The following is a 22388-nucleotide window of genomic DNA, read 5'->3' on the forward strand; positions in this document are numbered from 1 at the left end:
CAGTGACTGTGCCCAAGGCAGCTATGTCACTGTGGCCAGTAGTATGTCCTGGGGACTGTAAAAGCTGCCTGCAGTGGAGGGAGCCAAGGTGTCCAGGGGCGGGCTAAGTTCTGGGATGCCTGTGTACCATGGAATGTGCGCTTGCTGCAGGTGTTTGGAAAGGGAGGTTAAATGTAGGGGGAGTGTGTGCATGCAACATACTAGTATGTGATAAAAGCAGGTTAAAAACAGTATACATACTACGATCCCAGAACAGAGCATCCAAACCTGCTGCCAGGGTCTGCCCAGCACCTGCAAGCTGAGAGCTTGTCTTCTGCACGGAGCGGGGGAAATGTCTCTTGGCCTTCGGTCTCGGCCATAGGCTCAGACAAGATCTTTGCTCCGTGGCGGCCGAGCTCCTCCCTTGCCCTGTGTGCTGCCTGTGCAACAGGAGGAGGAGGGCAGAGCACAGGGCCACACTCACATGACCCACATGGGTTGGGGCTTCTGTAGATATGTCGACCCTTGGTTCTGGAGTCAGCTTCCCAGGCCCCCCTTCAGTTCACCTGGGGATAGCCCAGCCTCCGCCTCCCCGTACTGGCATCTTTTGCCAAGGAACTGCTGAGCCCTGTGTGCCCAGAAAGAAGCCCAGGCTTCAGGGTGAAGTTCAGTTGACTGCCCCCTTTCTCCTTTGGCTCTTCTCATTTGGACTAGGAAAGAGGCAGCTCTGTGGTCTGAATATGGCAGGAATAGGGCTGTGCAGCCTCAGGCCAGTCACTCCTGTGATGAACTTCAGCTTCCTCATGACTAAAGGGTACATCTTCCCTCTGGCACCAGCAGGAGCAACTTCCTGGTACCGCCGGATCCCTTCCCTGAGCCCCACTGTAGCCTCAGTTCCCACACTCTGCCGTGCAGCCTGGGCTTCCCCGCCTGGCACTTCCCAGCGATCCGCACCAGGGGAGCCATGGACCCACTTCTCTGCCCTCTAACCACCTACCTGTAGGTAAAGCCCCAGAGTCCTCCACCACCACCTCACCCTCCATATCCTGGGGCTCCCCTTCACCACCCCTGCACCAAACCTCTCCCCGGACCCTGTCCCAGTCCTTCACAGCAGACTCAAAAAGACCAAACCGGTGAAGTCAGCAGCATTGGCTTTGGCCAATCAACCTCTTGTTTCTGTTTTGTTTTTTTTTAATGTCAGTGTGCCCCTCCAACCGTAAGTTTCCTTGGTCATTTGACAGATTTTACTGAGCACAGACAGCATGCCAGGAATTAAGTCTAGGCGTAGGAGGCAAAGCTGTGAATGAGACACACACAGGTTTCTGGTCCATAACAGCCTCAGACCCTCCGCAGGTAACCCAGCCTGTTTTCCCTTTGGCCCACAGCAGTGTGCCAGCAGTTACAGAAATTTTTAGCAAAATATTAAGAAGCAAGATGCCTCTCATGATGTAGAAGGACCTTCCCTTCTAAAATCACATGGTCAAGAAGTCTTTCAAGATAATCAGAGCCCTGTAGGGCCAGAGAAAGCTCATGAAAAGGAATGTGGGTCCTGCAGCCGCTCCCCCTTTCTCCCTGGAGTGCCCCCTGCCAGACCCTGCTCTGGCTGCAGACACACACACACACCCCCACCCCCTGCCCTCTGTACATCCACTGAGCTATGCCCAGGGACCTCGGGCCTCAGAGACCCTGCTTGGCACTGCTGAGCCCCTATGCAAGGTGCCACCTTCTGCGTCTGTTGGTGGAGCCCAAGGAAGATAATAGTAGGAATGAGGAAAACACTCAAGTGGATTAGGCTGATGCAAAGTAGAGCTAACTACTGCTACCACAACAGGCACTGCTTCTAATGGGTGCCCTACCCAGAAAGGACACCCAGGAACAATGTGTGCAATTGTGTGAGATTGTGCAAGTCATTCTGCAGAGCAGATTTGCCCTGTCCCTCACTGAATCCCATGGGCTGGCTGCCCACCACCCCCCCCACCCCCCGCCCAGTCAGCCTGCTCCAGACCCCCAGGCGCAGAGGCCTGGGCCATGTTGTGACTGTCCCTCACTGTGCGGCCTTGGCAACCCTCCGCTCTTCTGTCTGGGGTCCACTCAGTGCTAAGAGATTGCATTGTGTTCAGTTAAAGAAGAAAACACTGCTCCTCCCCTGGGGTAGAGAAAAGGTGGGGAGTGTTTTAGGAGAAACACTTGTTCCAGACCCAAGTGCTTTGGCCCTGAGGTGGGGGGTTGGGCAGCACGGTGGCTTCCACTGCAGAGGGGCGTGTCCCTGCCCCTGTTCCCAGGCTGCTGCCGCCTAAACCTTCCACACTGCATTGTCTGCAACAGACCCCACCTGACCAAGAAAGGAGCCTGGAACATAATTTTAGAGTTCGTCAGGTGGAGATTTAACTCTCCCTTTGCCATTTGTTCATGAGCTTTGTGATTTGGATTCAATTGAGTTCTCTGAGCCTCAGTTTCTTTGTATAATGTGGACAATTTGTATCTCAAAGGTTTATTGGCAGAACTTTTTCAGGTGGTGAATATAAAGCTCCAGCACAGTGCCAGGAGGTGGTCAGGGCCCATGTCCATTTGTACCTTCGCATGTCACGTCCCCCGCAAAGAGCAGCAGTGGGGGCCCGGGGAGCTCCCTGAGGACCACTGCTTGCTGTGCTCTTCCCTCAGCATCTGCAAGGCAGGCTGCAGCCAAGAACAGGGCACCCCAGTAGCCCCACTGGCCGTGTCACCTGTTTCCTCACAACACCTGCCCCTGGTTGTGAGGACCCAGTAAGAGGACGGTGGGAGCCAGGGCCCAGGCGCAGGACCAGGAGGCGCCGCGAGGCTGCATCCTGCCTCTGCCCCCGTCCTGTCCCTTCTTCCTCAGTAGTGGGACCCAACCAGGACAAGTGCTGTTTAGTTACGTGTGTCAGATTCACTTAAACATAGAAACTTTTTTAACATCTAAGAAAATCTCTATTAATTGAAATGCTTAGGCCAGTGAGATGTTCTACTTTGTTAGCTCCCTAATAGTAACTCATTAAGAATTCAAACACACACTAGCTCACAGTGAGCTCTCAGTAACTGTTAGTGCAGTGGAGTAGAAAGTCCCTTTTCCCCAATAATCATCCTCGTGAAGAGGTTTCTAGGAGGCAGTAATCCCTTTCTTCCTTAGTAAGACGGTGCAGTAACTTCCAGAATAATGTTTCTTGCCTTTGAGGATTTGTAGCACCTTGTTTTTTTTTATATAGTCCAGAAAGTATTCAGCCATGTAGCCATGTAATATGAAATAAAGACATTTATTGAAGAAGATACAAGAAACATTGTACATAGTACAGTGACCCCTCAGTCCCCTTCAAAGTAGGCACCTTGGGACCTGACATAGTTCTCCCAGTTGCCATCAGCTGACCTGTCGTATTTTCCTGAGTCTCATCAACGGTCTGAAATCTCTTCCCTTTCAGAGGTGATTTTAGTTTTGGGAAAAGCCAGGAGGTGCAGGACACCAAATCTGGCTGAGTCACCTGGTTTGATGTTTCTCAAAAAAACTCTGCACGAGACGTGATGCATGGCAGGCGCAGTGTTGTGATGGAGCTGCCAATCACCAGTTGCCCACAGCTGCGGCCTCCTGAATCATCCAGATAGTTGCCACGGAGGATGTTCAAACTTAACGCAAAATTTGATGCAGCTTTGTTGCTCTACACTCTCAGTCATTTTGAATGTGACAGCCACACAGTACACATGCTCACTCGCCAGTATTTACAGCCCGCGCTGACTGGTACAGTGAAGCCGTCATTGCTCACGCACGCACCTTCCACCGCACTCTCCTTGGCTGCCAGGTTACATCAATGTCATGGAAAGTGTCCTCATTATATTACCAATAGTTGGACTTTTTCCAGGCAGACCTTCTAGATATTAAAATTATGTGTGTATAGATATTTAAAACTAGTATATAGTCTAACTAATCCCACAGAATGCAGGGTGGCAAGGCCAGGAGGTCAGGATGCCCCTGCCCTGTGCCCAGGATGTGCTCTGACAACTGTTTGCTTTGATTTTCCGTAATCTCCTTTGTTTCTGTTTTGCTTCCATTCGCCTCTTTCTTCTCAAAGCTGCATCCTGTGCCCAGTTCTCTTGACTGAGGTCTGGTTAATGAAGGCCTTAACTCTAATGGAGGTTAACTCTCTGTTGGGTCTGGTTTTCCTAGTTGTCAGTCTTCATTGCCCTGAATGCTTGTGAAGGCTTAGGAGTAAGTGTTGGGGTTACAGTAGGAGGTGGGAAAATTACTGCAGTGCCACCCTTTTTGAGGTTCGTTGTTTGGTTCAGTTCAGGTCCTCATGTAGGTGTCATCATCAGGTGGAGAAGTTCAGACAGGTACCCGCCTCCCACTACCCTTCCCTGCCAGCCCACCCTTGATTTGGGCCCATCGTGGCAGCAAGAACTTGTGTGGTGGATCCTGGGCTCAGGGCTGACACAGGAACTGACCTTATACCTGGAGCGGTGCCCAGGGCCTGCGGCACCTTCTGCAGGCCCAGAGGAATTAAATCTGTGAAAATGAAGCTTGCACATGCGTATATGTGCCCATCTGGGCTCTGGAGGGGCATCCATGGCAGCGGTGACAGTTGCCTCAGGAGACTGGGATTTGTCCACCTGCCCTTCACCTTGGATGGTCATGGAACCTCTTCCCCAGGGAAATGCGCATTAGCTCAGAAGTGGGCCAGGGCTTGGGCCGGGCTGGGCTTGCGCTGTCCCCCAGGGCTCCAGCTGTTGTGGCCCAGCTCTGCGCCCATGCTCATTCCAGAGCCAGCACTGCCCAGCTCACCTGGGTGCCACTCAGGTGGGAGTGGGCAGCCTGGATGGATTTGTCTGTGGCTTCCCTTGACTACCTGCATGCACAAGGCCTCTGGCTACCTGGCCTGGCCTCCCTGAGAGCCCCAGTACCTATACCAGTACCAGTACCTCTCTACCGCCTCATAGTACCTGTGACAAAAGGGAAGAATTTGGCAAGGAGCCATGAAAAGCCAGCCTGACTCCCTTAGGCGGCCCAGCCATCTGTGCAGGAGGGCCCTCATGTTCTCCTTTCTGCTCGTAGGGGTCTAATGTGATGGAGGAGCAGGACCTGCGGGAGATTGGCATCAATGACCCGCAGCACCGCCGGAAGCTGCTCCAGGCCGCACGGTCTCTGCCCAAGGTGATCACCCACAGCTCTGCAGCCTCAGCCTTCACCAGAGCCAGGGCCACCTCCCCAGAGCCCAGAACAGGGAAGGACCTTGGCTCTGGGCGTGCAGATCACTCTGGGATGCCCGCCCTCATCCTGGGGATCGCAGAGCGCCCGCAGAGCGCCCGCAGAGCGCTAGGGCCACTGAGAACCTGGCCTGGCCTCAGTGGGGGTTGCAGCCTCTGCCTGGCGTGGGAGCACAGTGTCCACAGTCTCAGCCCCTGGAGCCTTTTTAGGGTCCTCCTGAATCACATGAGACCAGGCCAGCCTGTGCCGACCCCTGGTGTCTTTCCCTGGGGAGCCAGAGGCTCGTAGGGCCTGGCCTTTACTTGAATATGCTGGCACTGAGTCCAGTGTCCCCTTGTCCTTTCCTCTTGCCCAGAACTCAAGAAATGTAAACAAATCCCAACAAATGAGGTCAGTGCCTTCTTCACAGAAACACAGATTTCTTGTCGCACCAGGTCCATGACCTCCTTAGAACATAGTAGGAGCCTTCTGCAAACCCTCCTCCCCATCTAGCCTAACCCGGGATGCTCTGGTGATCTCTAGATGGGAACCCGAGTCCAGAGCCACAATAGAAAATGCTGTCAAAGGGAGGGACTTGGGGGCGTCGCCTCTGGGGCCCTCAGAAGCTGTCTCATACCCACCCCAGCTGTGGTCTCTCATATGATCTATGTGAGCTAGCACCGGTCTCCATGGTCTCCAGGGACCTTGTTCCACGAATGCTGAGATGTCAGTCCTGCCTCCCCTCCTTACCCTACAGGTGAAGGCCCTGGGCTACGACGGGAATAGCCCCCCAACAGTGCCGTCCTGGCTGGACTCCCTGGGGCTGCAGGACTACGTCCATTCCTTCCTGTCCAGCGGCTACAGCTCCATTGACACTGTGAAGAACCTCTGGGAGCTGGAGCTCGTCAACGTGAGTGCAGCTCCTGCTCAGCCTGGCTTCTCCAAGTGGGAGTTGCCCTGGACTGCCAGCCTGGCCTGGGCGGTGAGGTCTGGTGACTGGGGGTGCCCTGGCCCAGTCACCATCTGACTGTCGCTTTCCCTCCCACTCAGGTCCTAAAGGTTCACCCACTTGGCCATCGCAAGCGCATCATCGCCTCCCTTGCAGAAAGGCCCTACGAGGAGCCACCCCAGAAGCCCCCAAGGTTTTCCCAGCTTAGAGTGAGTTGGGGAAGGATGGAAAGAGATGTGTGTGTTCTTTGTATTGTTAGAAATTGAAGGGAATTCTTTAGGAATTGTTCCCAGACAGCATGACCTCTGGTAGACGAGCAGAGGATACCTTCCCTCTTGTCGTTGGGGCCAAGTCTGCCCAAGGCCCAAGTCAGGGCGGGGGAAGGAGGGCAGTTGTTTGGGCTGGTTATTTATCAATCACAAGCCTCCCTTCTAAAGAATAAGTAGGAAGTACAGTGTTAGGATCCTGAATAACCAGTTGAACACAAACTGGAGAAAAGCCTTTTAACCAAGGATAGACAGAAGAAACAACTTCACCACCACATGACTGGGTAGGGAGTGCAGAGGATGCTCAAAACGGTTGGCTGAGCTCCCCATAGGCAGCAGATGAGGTTCTGGAGGGATATTTCAGCGGCCAGGGGCTTCCCGCTGAGAAGTTTGGGATCTAAATCCCAGGCTGGGCTCCCCAGACTACAGTACCAGATCCATGAAAGGAACCCAGATAACATCCAGCTGGGAAAAGCGGTGGGGTTTCTCTCTGCCAGGGAGAGATGCCTGGAGGTGCAGAGAGCCTCTTAAAGGGCCAACACAAAAAATTCTATTTACAGCCACATTCCCTGGGCTCCAGGAGAAGGAGGGCAGAGTGGACTAGAGACGCTTGAGGAGAGTCTGGGGCTGGTGGCTCTGGAGAGAGAACGAAAGGAACAGCCACCAGGGTCCCTGTACTGAGTCATTTCCTATACTGCAGAGGCCATCTTTCTGAGGCAGAGCACTTCCCCTCCATCAAGTAGCATCACCTTGAGGGGAAGCAATAGCCCCACCTGCAGGAATTACCCTGCCCTACACTGTGGAGCTTAAGCCACGATGCTAAGTATAGCCTGAAGCTATATTGCTGATTAAGTTTAACAACTAAGGCAGATCTCTGGGAGCTCTGAGACTTTAGCTGGCCCTCCCCTGGGCCCGGTGCTGGTAAAAGCCAGCCTTTGTGCCCAGCCTGGTCCTTTCTGCACACATTCAGGCCCAACAGAGGGTGCCACATGCTATGGATCGTTGATAGCTCCAAACAGATTGCCCAGGGTCAGTCTCAAGCAGCTTATGACAAAGGACTACACCAGAGTCTTTGCATATATACCTAATACGTAGAAACAAATAAGCAACTAAAATGGAAAGACAAAGAAACAGACACCAAATGAAAGAACAAGAGAATTCTTCAGAAGAAGAACTAAATGAAATGGAGGGAAGCAATTTATCAGATAGAGAGTTTAGAGTAATGATTATTAGGATATTCAACAGCATGAAAAAAGACACAGACACCATATAAAAGGACCAGTCAGAAATAAAGATTACAATATCTGAAATAAACAATACACTGGAAGGAATAAACAGTAGGTTAGATGAAGCAGAGGATCAAATCAGTAATTTGGAAGATAAGGTAGGAAAAAACACCCAAGCAGAGCAGCAAAAAGGAAAAAGAATTTTAAAAAATGAGGAGAACTTAAACATTTTAGACAACATTAAACAACAACATCCATACCATGGGAACACCAAAAGGAGAGGAGAGTGAGCAAGGGATCGAGAACCTATTTATAGAAATAATGACTGAGAACTTCCCTAATCTGGTGAAGGAAAAAGACACACAAGTCTGGGAAGCTCAGAGAGTTCCAAACAAGTTGGATGCAAAGAGTCCTATACCGAGACACATCATAATTAAAATTGAAAGGCTTAAAGGCAAGGAGAGAATTCTAAAAGCCTCGAGAAAAGCAGGTAGTTACCTCCAAGGGAGCACCGATTAGACTGTCAGCTGATTTCTTAACAGAAACATTTCAGGCCAGAAGGGTATGACATGAATTATTCAAGGTGATGAAAAGCACGGACAACCAAGGCTACTTTGCCTAGCAAGGCTACCATTTAAAACTGAAGGAGAAATGAGGAGTCTCCCAGACAAGAAAAAGCTAAAAGACTTTGTTAACACCAAATCAGTAAAGCAACAATAAAAGGGATTGCTTTAAGAAGGAAAAGGGGAAGGGGAAGGAAGGGGAAAAAAAAAGGAAAATAATCCAGCAATAAAATGGCACACTAAATACATATCTATGAATAATCACCTTAAACATAAATGGTTTAAATGCTCCAACCAAAAGACAGAGGGTAGCTGAATGGGTAAGAAAACAAGATCCATATGTATGCTGCCTCCAAGGGACCTATCTCAGATCAAAAGGTACACAGAGACTAAAAGTAAAGGAAAGGGGGAAAAAAAGCTGGGTAGCAGTACTTATATCCAGCAAAATAGACTTTAAAACCAAGGCTATAGTGAGAGACAAAGAAGGACACTGCATAATGATAAAGGGAACAATCTGATATGAGGATATAACCCTAGTAAGCATTTATGCACCCAACATAGGACACCTAAATATGTGAAGTACAACGTTAGGAAAGCAGGGAAACAAACATCCAAATCCCAGAGGGCTGGGTGCAGTGTCTGAGTGCAGAAGTCAGCTGCTGATGGGCAGTGAGCCGGTGACCAGCGTCTGGCTCTGAGTGCCTCCAGCCACTTCCCGCGGCCTCACAAAGTGGGTGCTGTTTTATCCTCACCCTGAACATGGGAAGCTGAGGCAGACTGGGTCTGAGAACCACACACAGCTAACATTCAGCTATAAAAACTGCAGACACTGATTCCTATTCTTGTAAGGTAGGGCCTCAGAGTGCCAGTTGCTGCTGCTGCTGTGTTTTCTCAAGAGAGAGCTTTGGATTTGGTCCCGTGCCCCAGGGACCCACGATGGATTGTGACATATTTTGACCACTGGAAAGCACTTTCCAGCCCTATTACCTCCCCTTTACCTATGTGGCTCCAGGCCAAGGGGCATGCTACCGAACTGGGGGTCCCGGGAGTGCCTGTTCGCCCACAGGGCTTCTAGTCCAGCAAGAATTGGATTGCGTTGACTGTACACAGGCTGGGCCCAGCGAGCCATTTTTCTGGCTCCTCCAAGCCCAGAGCCTGTCCTGTCTGGCTGACTGTGCTGCCGGTGTGGGCCCTCAGCAGCCCCAGGCCCTGGCCCGATGCTTTTGAGTTTCACCTGGACTTCTCCCTGCTGCAGTGCCAAGACTTGCTCTCCCAGACATCGTCCCCCCTGAGCCAGAATGACTCGTGCACTGCACGGTCTGCAGACCTGCTGCTGCCTCCTGGGGACACAGGCCGAAGGCGGCATGACAGTCTTCCTGACCCTGCGGCACCCTCTCGAGCAGAGCGCTTCCGAATCCAGGTGAGGCAGGACAGGGTGCTGCACGCGGAGGTCTCCTCGTTCCTCTGGACAATACAGAGCCTCCTAGTCCCGGCCCCACGCCTGAGCACTGTCGGGAGCAGGAGAAAGACACCAGCCGTCTCCCGGCCACCCCGTTCAGTTGCCTGTGCCGGGCACCCAGCCCCTAAGCTTCCTGGTGCTGCCACTTACGACTCACTTCCACTGTCACTGCCAGGGCCTCCCTCCTCAGAAGTCACCCACTCAGCCCCATCTTGGCCTTTTTGTCCTTACCCTCCCCATTCCCCAGAACTTTCTGTCCCTCCCCCATAACTCTACCTCCTGCTGTTCCACCCAGGCAGCCTGGATCCAGCTCAGCTCTTCCTGCTGTTTCTGTAGCTCAGTGGTGGGGGCAGCTGCCAGCCATACACTCTCAGCTGTGCTTCCCACCTTCGCACACTCCCTGGACTCCCCCCCCCCCCCCCCCCCCGGCACCCAGCCCCTGCCATTGTGCATGAGAGCTGCCCTCCAGATTGGGGGTGCTCCTCGTCACCCTCAGGATGCACTTTAGCTTCACTTCTTTTCCTTCTCAACTCACACTCACTTCTGGCCTCTGGGCATGTCCTTGACCCTTCCACAAGCATGGCCGTGAATTTTACAAGATTCAGTAAACGTATGGTCTGGCAGCTCTGATGGCTCTAGTTGGCACATTGCTGGGAATGGGAGTCGTAAATACTTACTGGATCTTGCCCCTCTGACCCATTCCTTCCACCAGTGCCCTAAGGAGGGACCCTATCCTCTCGGGGTGGGACTGCAGTGGCCTACCCTACCCCACCCCCATCCCCACTGCTGCCGGACGCTCCCTGCTGTGCACCCCTGGCCCTGGAGCCCTCCATCACTTTCCCACGCCCGGCTCTGACCCAGGGGCCTAGGCTGGGACGTGAGGCTCCCAGGGATCTGGTTCCTGATCCCCACGCCTCATGCGTCATGACGCCCCACACAGACTTGTTTTCCCCTCTGTGGTTTTGGTCATTTCTTGTCTGTCGAGGATCATCTCAGACACCACAGTGCCTTTCCGACCAAGCCTGCTGTCGGTGGCTTAGGTCCCCGCTTCGCCGCCTTTTCTCTGACTTGGATGGGCCTCACCTGTGCCATAGTGCCTGTGATTGGCTGTCAGCCTCCTGCCGTCCCCACCCAGCCCTTGGCCTTCCGGCGGCCGGCTTCCTCACCCTTGGGTGAGCCGCAGCGAGGCGCCGAGCCTGTGCGCTCCGCTGCACGAGTGGGGCTGGGGCAGACTGACCTTGCGTGTCCTGCAGGAGGAGCACCGCGAAGCCAGGCTGACCCTTCGGCCCCCCAGCCTTGCTGCCCCCTATGCCCCTGTGCAGAGTTGGCAACATCGGCCAGAAAAACTCATCTTTGAATCCTGCGGTTATGAAGCCAATGTGAGTCGCCCTGCCCGCCCAGCCCGCCCAGCCCAGTTCCCTGCCTCCTGCCTCCTGCCTCCCACGCTGCCACCTCACCCCGCTCAGGGCTCCTCAGACGCTCCCAGGGGAGGCGGGCCACCCCAGCTGGCATGGGGGCTGGGAACCATTGAGGGGAGGAACTGTCTGACTATGGTCCTAAATTGGTTGGGTCACCCCTGTGTGATAATGTGGGGCACTTCCTAAGCCCGGCCACTGCTCACTCCCACAGTATCTGGGCTCCATGTTGATCAAAGATCTTCGAGGGACAGAATCCACACAAGACGCCTGTGCCAAGATGCGGGTGGGTTATCTTTGTGGGATGAAGAGGGGCTGGCTAGGACACAACGCAGCACACAGGGGACCAGCTGCAGCCACCTGGGCCCTATGTAAGGTTGGGGGTGGGAGAGGGAGGCTGGGGGCTGTGGGATCCAAGGGGCTTAGCCCTGAGAAGGAGTGTTCACAGGCTGCTGTTTTCTGTAGAAATCCACGGAGCACATGAAGAAGATCCCTACCATCGTCCTGTCCATCACGTACAGAGGTGTCAAGTTCATTGATGCCTCCAACAAGGTGTGCTTCTCACAGGTGCTGGTGGGAGGAGGGGCTCCTTCTCCCTGTCCTTTATCCCCCACTAACTGGGTATCTTCCCTAGAGTGTCCTCAGCCCCTTTTATTCCTCTCCCTCCCCACCTTGACTGGGGGGTAGGGGTAGGCTCATGCACCCACACATGCTGGTCCTGGGGCCTCGCACTAGTGCCCACCACTCCTCACCCTCCTCAACGTGGTTTCCATCGCCCCGCTTACCTGTTCATAGGCCTTTAATGATGTGAGTCCCTTAATGAGCGAAAGACTCCCTCATACCCCATCTGGGTACCCCACCCTGCTGATACCTTTCCCTCCTCGCCCCCACCCTGGAAGGCAGAGGGAGCTGGGGAGCTGCTGATTGGATGTGAACATTTACTCCATCAGCTGCATGGTCAAGGGTGGAGACCCCAAACCTAAGTCATGCAAGGCTAGACACTGCCGGCCAGCACTCCGTCCCCCACCCCAACCCCCCCCCCAAATGAGAAGAGGAAGTGGTGTTTGGCTGACACCCTAGGCTGGGACTGAGGAAGGCGGTGACGGTCAGAGGGCTAAGGCGTGCCCTCAGGGAGCCCGAGGATTCCAGACCCGGCCTTTTTTTTTTTTTTTTTTTTTTTTTTTGGCAGAACATCATTGCTGAGCATGAGATCCGGAACATTTCCTGTGCGGCCCAGGACCCGGAGGACCTCTGCACTTTCGCCTACATCACCAAGGACCTGCAGACCAGCCACCACTATTGCCATGTTTTCAGCACCGTGGATGTGGTGGGTAGAGTCCTGCGCGGGGCACAGCTGGAAGGAAGGGGCCTGCGTGGAGATGGCCTCGGGCGGTGCTGTCCTGGCACCTGTGGCCCTTAGCACATGTTTCATTCAGGAGTGAAGCCGCAGCAGCCGTCTAGTCCAGTCCCCTCTCTACAGCAGTGACACTAAAGCACGGAGGACAAGTGGCTTGTCCAGAGTTCTAGTGACAGGTTTTCCTTCTTCTGGCACGTATTTGTCAGTCAGTCATAGCCTCTGTCTCCCCTAAGTGGTTTGTCAGCCGCCACCTTAATTCCCCGATTCCGCAGCGGGGCAGCCTCCCTGAAATGCCCTGTGCCTGCCTGGTGGGGGCAGCGGCACCCCCAGCAGAAGGTTTTCTTCCCCCAGATTCCTGCTTGCTCTAGGCTCTGTCCACGGGGAGTGGACACGTGGAGGGCTCCCTCTGCCCTGAGACCAGGCCCCAGGCTGTCTCCTTCACCCCACACTCTTGTCCAGGGCCCTGTTGCCTTTGGGGAGAGTAGCTAGTTCCCAAATCTGTAGCTTCTGGAAAGGCAGTTCAGCCGTTCCCAGCCCCAGGGCCTCAGCGCTGGCTCTGGGCCTGGCATCAGGCGTCTCACCTGTAAAGGGGACATAGTATGACCAACCACATGAGTTGGTCTTGAAGATGAACTGTGGTAACCCACCCAGCCCTCGCCATTCCTGACACTTCCTTGCCACTCACATTTCCCACGTCAGTCAGTTCTACTGCGATGCATCTGTGCGCTCCTGACGATCACCCTGCTCTGTGAGATAACAATGAGAACCAGGGTGTACAGGGACGTGGGGCCAGGGGCACAGCACTCAGAAACTTCATCAGCGATGTTTCAAAAAAGATAGGAGCTGAATAAAAACACCAGCACCATTTTGGTCACATTAAATGGCTAAGGAGTACATAAATGCCCCCAATAAACATGACCCTCTCCCTTGAGAAATACCTCGCGTTGGCCTGTGGGAGAGGAGAGTACAAAAGAGCTAAAGAGAGACAAGCAGGGAGCAGGGATGGCCATACAGACAGGACAACAGGACACGGAGGCCAGGCGGCCCTGGGAAGGGAGGCAGCCCGTGAGCTGGTGGCACAGCTGAGGTAGCAAGTGTGGGTGCCGTAGCTCATTGTCCCAACCTGTGCGTGTTTCTTTGTATTCCCAGGGGACTTGGGTCACTGGCTGCAGGTTTTGCATTTGCCTAGTGTTTCTCTCAGAGGAAATCGTGCATGAGAAAACAAAACATGTTAAGCTCAGATTCTTCCCTAGTAATCAATTGCTTTGGGACAAAAAGAAGTCGTGGCAGAACTGATCGCACCTTGCGCCCTGTCCGGGTGCCGCCATGCCTGCGCCCGGGGTGGGAGGCAGGGGAAGCTCCTCCGCCCGTCCGCCTGAGGTGTGCTGTTTTCTCCCAGAACCTGACCTACGAGATCATCCTGACACTGGGGCAGGCGTTCGAGGTGGCCTACCAGCTGGCTCTGCAGGCCCAGAGGTCGAGACCGCTGGGGGCCTCTGCAGCTGAGATGATTGAGACGAAATCTTCCAAACCGGTGCCTAAGCCTCGTGTCGGCATGAGGAAGTCAGCAGTACGTGGCCTGTCACCGAGACCCCCATGCCCTGGGCTCATGGTGGGGGGCGCCTCCCACACTTAGGCAGCTGTCCATCCTGGCGCCCTGCTCGGCAGGCTCTCCGGGGCCCGGCCCCCATGGGGCTGCAGGGCGGTGCAGGTGCACCCCGTCACATCGCCCATGTCCATGTCTGCTTTGCTTCGCACCCCAGGTGCCGCTGCCCCCCTATAGTCGCTATTGTTACTGTCACACCTGTACCACCCATCACCCTTCTTCACCCACCACTGCCATCCGTTAGTCCTGGAGTCTGACATCGCCCGTGTCTGTGCCGGTGTTCCAGGAGTGACCGTGAGCTTCCTGAGACTCGTGGCCTCCACCTGCCTGCGTGGCACCCTTCTTTTCTGAGCTGCCTTCTTGCCACCCTGTGTGTGCTTTAGCCGTTGTCCTGTGTGTCCTTCCTCCAGACACCTGGGGTGCCAGCTGTGGTCTCACCCTGGGTGAGCTTGCTGGCCCCTCCAAACCCCTTTGCAGTTTCCCCTCGCAAACCCCTTGCAGTTTCCAAACCCCTGTCCCTTCCTGCCACAGCTTTGGGGCTTAGAGCCTGACGTCGGGCTCCGATAAGCAAACATCTCCAAGAAATCCCCGGGACAAGCTGCCCGTGCCGAGGCCCAGAGATGGCCCTCCCACGATGATCCAGGGAGAGTGTCCCTTCTGCCACCCCATCCCTAAGGAACCTGCTCTTTGACTTCCCTCCTGGCAGGCTCTGCATTTACCGCGCTCCACACCCCTCTCAGGCTTCTAGCGTCAGTCTGTAGGGCGAGCTGCTTGAGAAGCCTTGGGCTGAGCAGGCAGCTGATGGTCGCGGTCACCTAGATGTTAGGAAGCTAGTCTGAGCTCAGTCCGCCCTGGCCTGGGGCATGGAAGGGGCAGCCAGGCCCTGTTGCCCTCTGGCCCAGGTGCAATGTTCTCCAACTTCTCACCCTCTTCCTTGGCAGCTGGAGCCGCCTGACGTGGACCCAGATGCCCAGTCCCATGCCAGTGTCTCCTGGGTGGTGGACCCCAAACCAGACTCTAAGCGGAGCCTCAGCACCAAGTATGAGACCACTATCTTCTAACCACCCGCTCCCTGTCTCCACTAGTCTCACTGTGCCTTGCCACCCGATCTTTCTGCTCTTCTCAACTCTCCTTCCAGCTGCTGACACCAGGCCCCGCTCCGGGACCTGCTCTGCTCCTGGGCAGCAGCTGCAGACACTGCACACTCACAGCTTGTACCTACCACCGGACACTGTGAATCCCCCTGGGCAAGGACAGCTTGGGGGGTGAGTTGCCTTTGAGGTGGGCACCAAGAGGGCTGCGGGGCCCGCAGCGCCCCCGAAGCCTCAGCGGGCAGGCACTGTGAATCCTGAGGGTGGGACGGTCTTCGAGCAGAGCCCAAGCAGCCCAGTGACAGCTCGCTGTGATCGGGCTGGGCCCCAGCTCTCCTCTGCTGTCATCCGTGCTGCGCCTCAGCTGGTGCCGCTGCTAACAGCTCTCTCTTTGCACCTTTCTTGACACAACCAACCACTGTGACCACCTGGTGCCAGAATTCCCTTGCACTCTTCTCACAGTTTGCCTGCAGCCTTGTGTCTCTCTCTCTCCCACGTGCGAGGTGCTGGCCTCCCCACTGTGAGACCAAGCTCAGCGATGTAGCTGGACCAGGGTCAGGCTGCTTTCTCTGAGGACCACGGTCCATGCCAGGCCCTGGGGCGCATGCTCGACTCCAGAGCATGGGGCACTGAGCGTCTGAACACCGCAGGCTGGCTTCTCTCAGCAGGTCTCTCGGTCCTGATGGGTTTTCCACTTCGAGGAAGGGAACGGCATATGGGGTTGGCCCCTCGCGTCTTCGCCAGTGGGTCACAGGCTGGCTCTGGAGTCCCGCTCACAGAGGAGGAAGGCCTTCCTGTGTCGCCCCACAGGAGGGAGGCCTGTGCCCCGCACACACAGTGCACCATCTGCCCTCCCACAGCGGAGCCCCTCAAGGGCCAGGACCTGGACTGAGCAACTGCCATTGTCCTCCAGGGGCTTCCTGACACATCCAACACGTGTCCACAGTATGGGGATCAAAGATAGTCGGCTGTCACCCAGTCCCTTCCCCGCATGCGGGCTGTGCAGTCTGTCACCACGGACTGGGCCACCAGCTGCAATCGCGGGGGCCAGGCTCTGGAGAAGCCGTACGTTGTGCCGGGCAGGCCAGTCAGCTTAGGTGGCAAGAGGCAGGGGGAAGAGGTTCCAACAGGGAGCAGTGCAGACACAGCGCAGCCCAGTAGAAAAGCCAGCACGTCGCAGCAGCTATGTTAGAATCGAAACCCAAGCTGGTAAACCAGGGTGGTCCTCCTGCCCGCCTGCCTGCCTGTCCTGTGCCTTCCCAGGCAGATGCACTGAGCCAGAGGTGACCGGGGACAGTGGGCCATGGGCGCCCAGGGGAGGCTGTGAGGGACCTCCTGTTCCGCTTCTTGTTCCCTTTCCGCTTCCTGTTCCCTTTCCGTGTTCTCCACCTGTGCCTGCCCCTTGGTTAATCCTTTCCTCCCCCCATTGTTTGCTTCTGCCAAGCTGAGCCACTGAGGAACCGTCTGCTGCGGAAACACAGGTGCAGGGAGCACAGGCTTCCGCCGCCGCCACCTCCACCGTCTCGCCTGCAGCTTTGAAGACCCAGGCCCGCCTCTGCCTCGGGGACTCCTCTCAGCTGCCTGGCCTGGGCCTGCCCCTCAGGGTTCTGCAGAGTGAGCCCTGCCCTGGCTGCGGAGCACTGCGGGCGTCTAGCCGAGGAGACTGGAACTCCAGAGGGTCAAGAAGTGACTTGTCCAAAACACATTTTTTAATAGAAAAAAATTTTTTTGATAAAATGAACTTTTAACACTTGGCCCTGGCCTCTAGGTTAAACTGCCAACCTTTTGGTAGTGGCCATAGGATCAGAGGACAGGGAAACCGAGATCAGTCAAGGCCAGTCTGTCTAGCTTCTGTCCTCAGGATGGGGTTTTGGCAAGCTCCGGGAGGTCTGACGAGAAGGCAGCGGCCTGTGGGTAGTGGGAAGGGCTGGGCACAAGGGACAGAATTGACTACGTGTTTTTAGAGTTTGCTTTTCAAACCCATCCAAGTTAGATACTGTTCCCTATGAACTGCACGCTTCTTGTCCCCATCTAGACCTGGACACAACCTTAGGGCCCCTGGCAAAAGCAAAGGCTCCCGGTCTGAGTTGGGTTCCAGAAGCGAAGGTCCAGGGGTCAAACGGAGATGAGTGAGCAGTTCTGGTGCCATGGAGTCCGAGCCGGCACCTGGAGCGCTGGGCCCTCCGCGGTCTCCCACCTGCCGCTGGTCAGAGCACTGCCCTGGGCGCCCTGGCCCGCCTGGCCCACCGGCTTCCTGGTGACTTCAGACTGGCTGGGTTGAGTGAGAAAGGAGGAAAAGCAGCTTCGTTTCGGGCATTAATGAGTAGGTGAGCTAAGACGGCTACCTGCCAGTTTGTGATTTGTGTCATCAGGTCTCTGTGATTAGGACTGTCTGAATTACTGGTTTGACCATTGTATTTTCAGCTGCTGGCTCATCTCTGGCTCCAAGTGTAGAAACGGCAAAGGTGACAGTTTGATTCTCCCATGTGGCCTTCAGGGCAGGCTGGCGTCTTCTGGGTGCCCCGCTGTCCCTTCAGCCCTCCTGGGGCTTGCTTTGCTTTTTACTGCGGTTGTGTTCCTTCACCCGGGGTGTAGCAAAACGAGGGGCTGGTTCCTGTAAGACCAAGAGGCAGCGTCAGGGCAGCTGATTGTCCAGGATCTTCCAGAGCAGGGCACAGACCTCACGCTTCATGGGCAAAGCTCAGTCGGGTCCTGGCATCGGAAGTCCAGGCTTCGGCAGCCCGCCTCTTTCCCAGGGAAGGTCAGAGTGGAAATTCACGGCTGGTGTGCGTGCGCATGGAGGGCTCTGGGGGCACACTCACAACCCCTGCGGCTGAACAGAAACTGGAAGCAGGGCTGTGTCTTCCTGCCGACTTGAGCTGGGCCCTGGCAGTCACGTCCCCTCTGGAGCAGAGGCAGACAGTCCTCTACTTTTTGGTACTAAACGGGAACCTCGCCACCTGGAAGCTTGACTTGACTTCATGCTTCTTCCAGGGTCTGCGAGGGTCCCCATCAGCTCGCTTTGGGCAGAGTCCAGCCCCTGCTTTCTTCAGGAGGTGACAAGGACCGGAGATGGGTGGTAGACGGTGCCACTGCAGGTCCGAGGAGGGCCAGCCCTTCCCAGGACGCCTCTCAGTGTAGGTGGTAGGTCCAAAAAGGAAACTGTGTAGACACTACAATGAGCTCTCTAGCCTTTTATTTTTAAGCCGTGTGTAGGTGTTCCTTCCCCTTGAAGCTGCTATATCTTCTTTATTTATTCAGGGTATTTTCATGTTGGAGAGCCTTGGCTAATCTGCTTTGGCTCTGGATTTTTTGAGATTGGTTTACTTCTGAATATTCAAGAAAGGAAAGGACTGGTTCTTTTTTTTCTTTTTTACTTTTCTTTGGGGTAGGTACTCTTCCCTTCCCTAGAAAGAAATATCATGATTTAAGGACAGGCTTCAAGTGGAAAAGCCCATTTCTGCACGTTTCTGCGTTTCTGAACTGTGGGAGCCTGTTTGGCTGGGACTGTGGGCTTAGTCCCCGTTACCAGCCGTGGGCTCTCCAATTGCCTCTTCTCTGCTTGCCAGCCACTCTGAGCAGGACTTCCCTCCTGGCGGGTTCTGCATTGGCCGCGCTCCGCACCCCTCTCCGGCTTCTAGCGTCAGGCTGTAGGGCGAGCTGCTTGAGAAGCCTCAGGCTGAGCAGGCAGCTGATGGTCGTGGTCGCCTAGACGTTAGAAAGCCAGTCTGACCTCGGTCTGTCCTTGAGATGCCCTGGCCTGCAGAATGACTGTCACAAAAGTATTGTTGCTAATGGTGTGGCAATGGGACTGAACTGTAATAAAAATGTTATTTAATCTTTGTCTCTGTATTTTGATACTTGAATGACTTCCCCTTTTATTTTACTGTACATATAATTGTTAATCTGTCCAACTTTGTCCGAATTACAAACATCTTGTGGTACCAAACATAACCACTCTGTGCGAAAACATAGACTGACCTCACTACATGAGAGTGTAAATATTCTTGGGCTTCCAGCTTTGGTTTTGTTATTTTCATAACTGTACAAGTTAGAACAGATTGAATTAATAAATGAGAAGCGACACAAAACCAGCCTTACTTTTTGGAGTCTTTGTATTTGGAATGTTTCTTGATGGCTCTCTGTGTGGGCCAGGCTAGACACCGGGTCAGCAGCGAGTCTCTTGCTCTTGGCCCGGGGTGAATCTGGGAATTCTACTCTGCTCAGCATTCTTCCACGGGAGGTCAGTTGTACTTAACCCTGGGTAGTTCAAGGGCGCTGCGGTTCCTCTTCCCCTCCCCCTCCTCAGGGATATCTAGTCTGAATACCAGGCAGAGGGACCACACTCTGACTATGGCTCCCCAGCCTCCTGATCTGGGCTGGTCCACCCATGGCCATTTAGTGCATGTGTGTACAAGGCAGCATGGAGGATTGAGAACTGTGGAAGAAAAGTGTCTCCATAAGGCACTTAGTTTCATTGTGGAGGTTTTTAGACATACGCAACTAGTACGAGCCTGGAGCCCTGCCGCAAGACCCACAAGACAGTCCCGGGGCTGTGGGACACAAAGGGACGGAGGGCAACCAGAGCTGGGTGGCAGGGAAGGCGGGGGTGGGGCGGGGGTGTCTGGGCTGGTATTTGGAAAGGGAATGTTTGGAAAGGCCTGAACAACACTAATAACCCTTCAGTGACTGCACACTCAGGCCTCAGACCTGCTAGCAGCTTTGCAGTCACCCTCATCAGCCCTCACATCTCTCCGGGTATGTGTTTTCATTCCTATTTATAGAGGGAAGCTGCAGGAACCTCAGAAACCTAGTCCAGTGGCTTCAAGCTGTCCTCAGAGCCACCGGTCCCCTGACTGCTTCAATTGCTTCAACTGCCTACCACTAAACACTTATTTATGAGTTTCTATAACATATGCCATTTGTTAAAGGGCTTTAAAACAGAAAATCACTGATTTAGTCTAACACCCAAGTATATTTGTGAAGAAAACAAGACCCAGGTCAGGGAAATTATGTTCTCTCAGCCAGCCAGCTAATGGCTGAGAGAGGACCAAAATCCAGGTGCTTCCTTCCAGACAGGGCTCCTTAGGTCCAGTGGCACTGAAATTGGGGCGGTAGACTGAGGCCCAGTGGCAGGCCCCCACACACTTGCTCCCTGCTGTCGGTACTCTCCCAGGCAGGAGACGCCTAGGAAAAGAAAGGTCTGATCATGGGTATCACTGTTCCTCCGGAACACTATTGGGACACTTTGCCACTATCATAATCCCTTTTGGTGTCACTCTGGAACCTTTGTCACACCCTTCCCAAGCTGGGCTGCAATGCTGATTGTGCCAGGGGGCCTGAAAGGGGGAGACACAGGCTAATTCACATGGGCGCCTGGGCCTGCTGTTCTGAGCCACACCTGACCAAGGGGGAACCGGGACTTGAACAGAAGGGACAGAGCAGGAGGATGGGGAGAAGGAAAGGTATGGGGCAGCCTCTAAGAAGGAATGGAGGGGCCCACTCAAAAAGGCAGCATCGGCGCACCCATCGTCACCTAGTAGCCTCTCCCCGTCCCTCTGACTCACCGCAGTCAGCGGGTCTACACACTGGGGCCCTCGGGACCTGGAGGTTGTCGGGAGGCCTTGCGTTGGCGTGCAGCGTGAGGCAGATCGACCCTCCCAAGACCTCGTCTGTGCCCCCCCTCTCCCCCGTCAGGGCCATGTTTGCCACATGCCCCCACATCCCCCAGTGCCCCCTTCACAGATGTCCTGTGGCTCAGGCACTGTGGCAGCTGGGGCGTTAGTCCTGTGGGCTGAGATAGAGCAACTCAGCAAGGACCGGGCTGCTGAGGAGGCAGAACTTTGCTAGCTTGGGGCACTTTCAAGGACAGCCCCAAACACCCCGTCAGCCCTGGCCAGCTCTGGCCCACCTGCACCTGAAGGGTGTCTCAAGCCCACCTGGCTCCCAGCAAACAGGGACAGGCAGTTTTCAGTGTGTCATGCAGTTCAAACTGCGGCCTACACAGCACCAGGTGCCATCAAGTAACGCCCGAAGAGTTCCGTGCTCTGAACACCCATTGCTCAGTGAAGCTTCTGCAACTCTGTGACTGCCGCTTTCGGTCTCAGGTGTTAGGAACACTGTTATAAATGAGCACTTAACAAACTAAAGGATTTCCCTAACACCCTAAAATATTCACTATCCAGTAAACGGTGCTGGGACCTCTAGGTAGCCACGGGGGTGGTGGGAACAGGGCGGGGAGACTCCCATTCCTACTTCACCAACATAAACCCCAGACGGCTCACATATTTGAATATATAAAGAAAGAAAGAAAGAAACCCGAACAAAGCTACAAGAAAGCAGACTTTTTTTTCTTTATGAACTTGATATCAGAAAGGTCCTCCCAAGCATGTTACAAAATTCGTAATCCTTTTTTTAAAGATCAATATATTAAACTATATAAAAAAACATTTTTGCATAACAAAATGCACCATTAAAATAATTGAAAATGTTTGTCCCACACGTCACAAAGGACAACTTGACAATTGCTATCAAAAGTAAACGGAGCTGCTACTTCCAAGAAGAAGAAGTAGAGGCATATTTTCCCCTGTTCTTCTCACTAAGTGCAATTAAAAACCCCTGGCAGAAACGGCAGTGGGCAGAGAACAAAGCCCAAACAAAAGCCTGCTCTGTGCAGGCGAAGAGCAAAACGGGGCAGCCTGGCCGGGCAGAAAGCAAGCTTTCAAGGCACCGGTGACGAACTCTCGCCATTGCCGGCAGTAGCAAGGCTGTGCCTGAAGGATACAATAACCCAAGTTCAATCTTGGTGGATGTGCTCGACAGAAGAATGGGAGAGAGACAGAACCCGCAAACTGGAACCTAGAACAATAGAAATTTCCTAATCTGAACAACAGAGAAAATAGATTGAAAAAAATGAAGAGTCTCAGGGACCTACTGCACAGTAACAAAACATCAAACATTTTTTTGTCAGCAGAGTCCCAGCAGGAGAGAAGGGGTTGGGGCTGAGAAAGTGCTCCACAAAATAATAGCTGAAAATTCCCCATATTTGGCAAGATGTAAACCTACAGATTCAAAAAGTGGAGCACACTCAAACCAGATAGACCCAAGAGAAACCCATGCCAAGATACGTCGTCATTAAATTTCTGAAAATGGAAGACAAAAAAATATAGTGAAAGCAGTGAGAGAAAAATGACACCTTACCTACAGGGGTACGCGGTTTGAATGACAGTGGCTTTCTCAGCAGAACTGGGGAGGCCAGAAGGATGTGGTACAATATTTTTCAGGTG

The 22388-nt window shown here is 54.1% G+C and overlaps 1 protein-coding gene across 7 annotated transcripts in view; it reads left to right on the forward strand.

Annotated features, from left to right (window-relative positions):
• ANKS1A (ankyrin repeat and sterile alpha motif domain containing 1A) overlaps nucleotides 1–19190 on the forward strand; it is a 199772-nt gene extending 180582 nt beyond the window's left edge. For 4 of the 7 annotated variants that reach the window (XM_054569245.1, XM_054569249.1, XM_054569250.1 and 1 more), the window contains 10 exons: nucleotides 5039–5137; nucleotides 5928–6080; nucleotides 6221–6328; nucleotides 9430–9594; nucleotides 10887–11012; nucleotides 11263–11334; nucleotides 11514–11600; nucleotides 12238–12375; nucleotides 13805–13975; nucleotides 14953–19190. In XM_054569245.1, the coding sequence (XP_054425220.1) occupies nucleotides 5039–5137; nucleotides 5928–6080; nucleotides 6221–6328; nucleotides 9430–9594; nucleotides 10887–11012; nucleotides 11263–11334; nucleotides 11514–11600; nucleotides 12238–12375; nucleotides 13805–13975; nucleotides 14953–15072 (1239 nt within the window). In that variant the 3' untranslated portion in view covers nucleotides 15073–19190. The remainder of the gene's footprint in view (nucleotides 1–5038; nucleotides 5138–5927; nucleotides 6081–6220; nucleotides 6329–9429; nucleotides 9595–10886; nucleotides 11013–11262; nucleotides 11335–11513; nucleotides 11601–12237; nucleotides 12376–13804; nucleotides 13976–14952) is intronic. The other 3 variants (XR_008528761.1, XM_054569247.1, XM_054569248.1) reach the window with 3 other exon arrangements.
• The last annotated feature ends 3198 nt before the right edge of the window (nucleotides 19191–22388 follow it).

This window comes from Pteronotus mesoamericanus, unplaced genomic scaffold (genome assembly GCF_021234165.1).
Source record: "Pteronotus mesoamericanus isolate MK-2021 breed Mesoamerican mustached bat unplaced genomic scaffold, CSHL_Meso_final contig_20, whole genome shotgun sequence".
Lineage (NCBI taxonomy): Eukaryota > Metazoa > Chordata > Mammalia > Chiroptera > Mormoopidae > Pteronotus > Pteronotus mesoamericanus.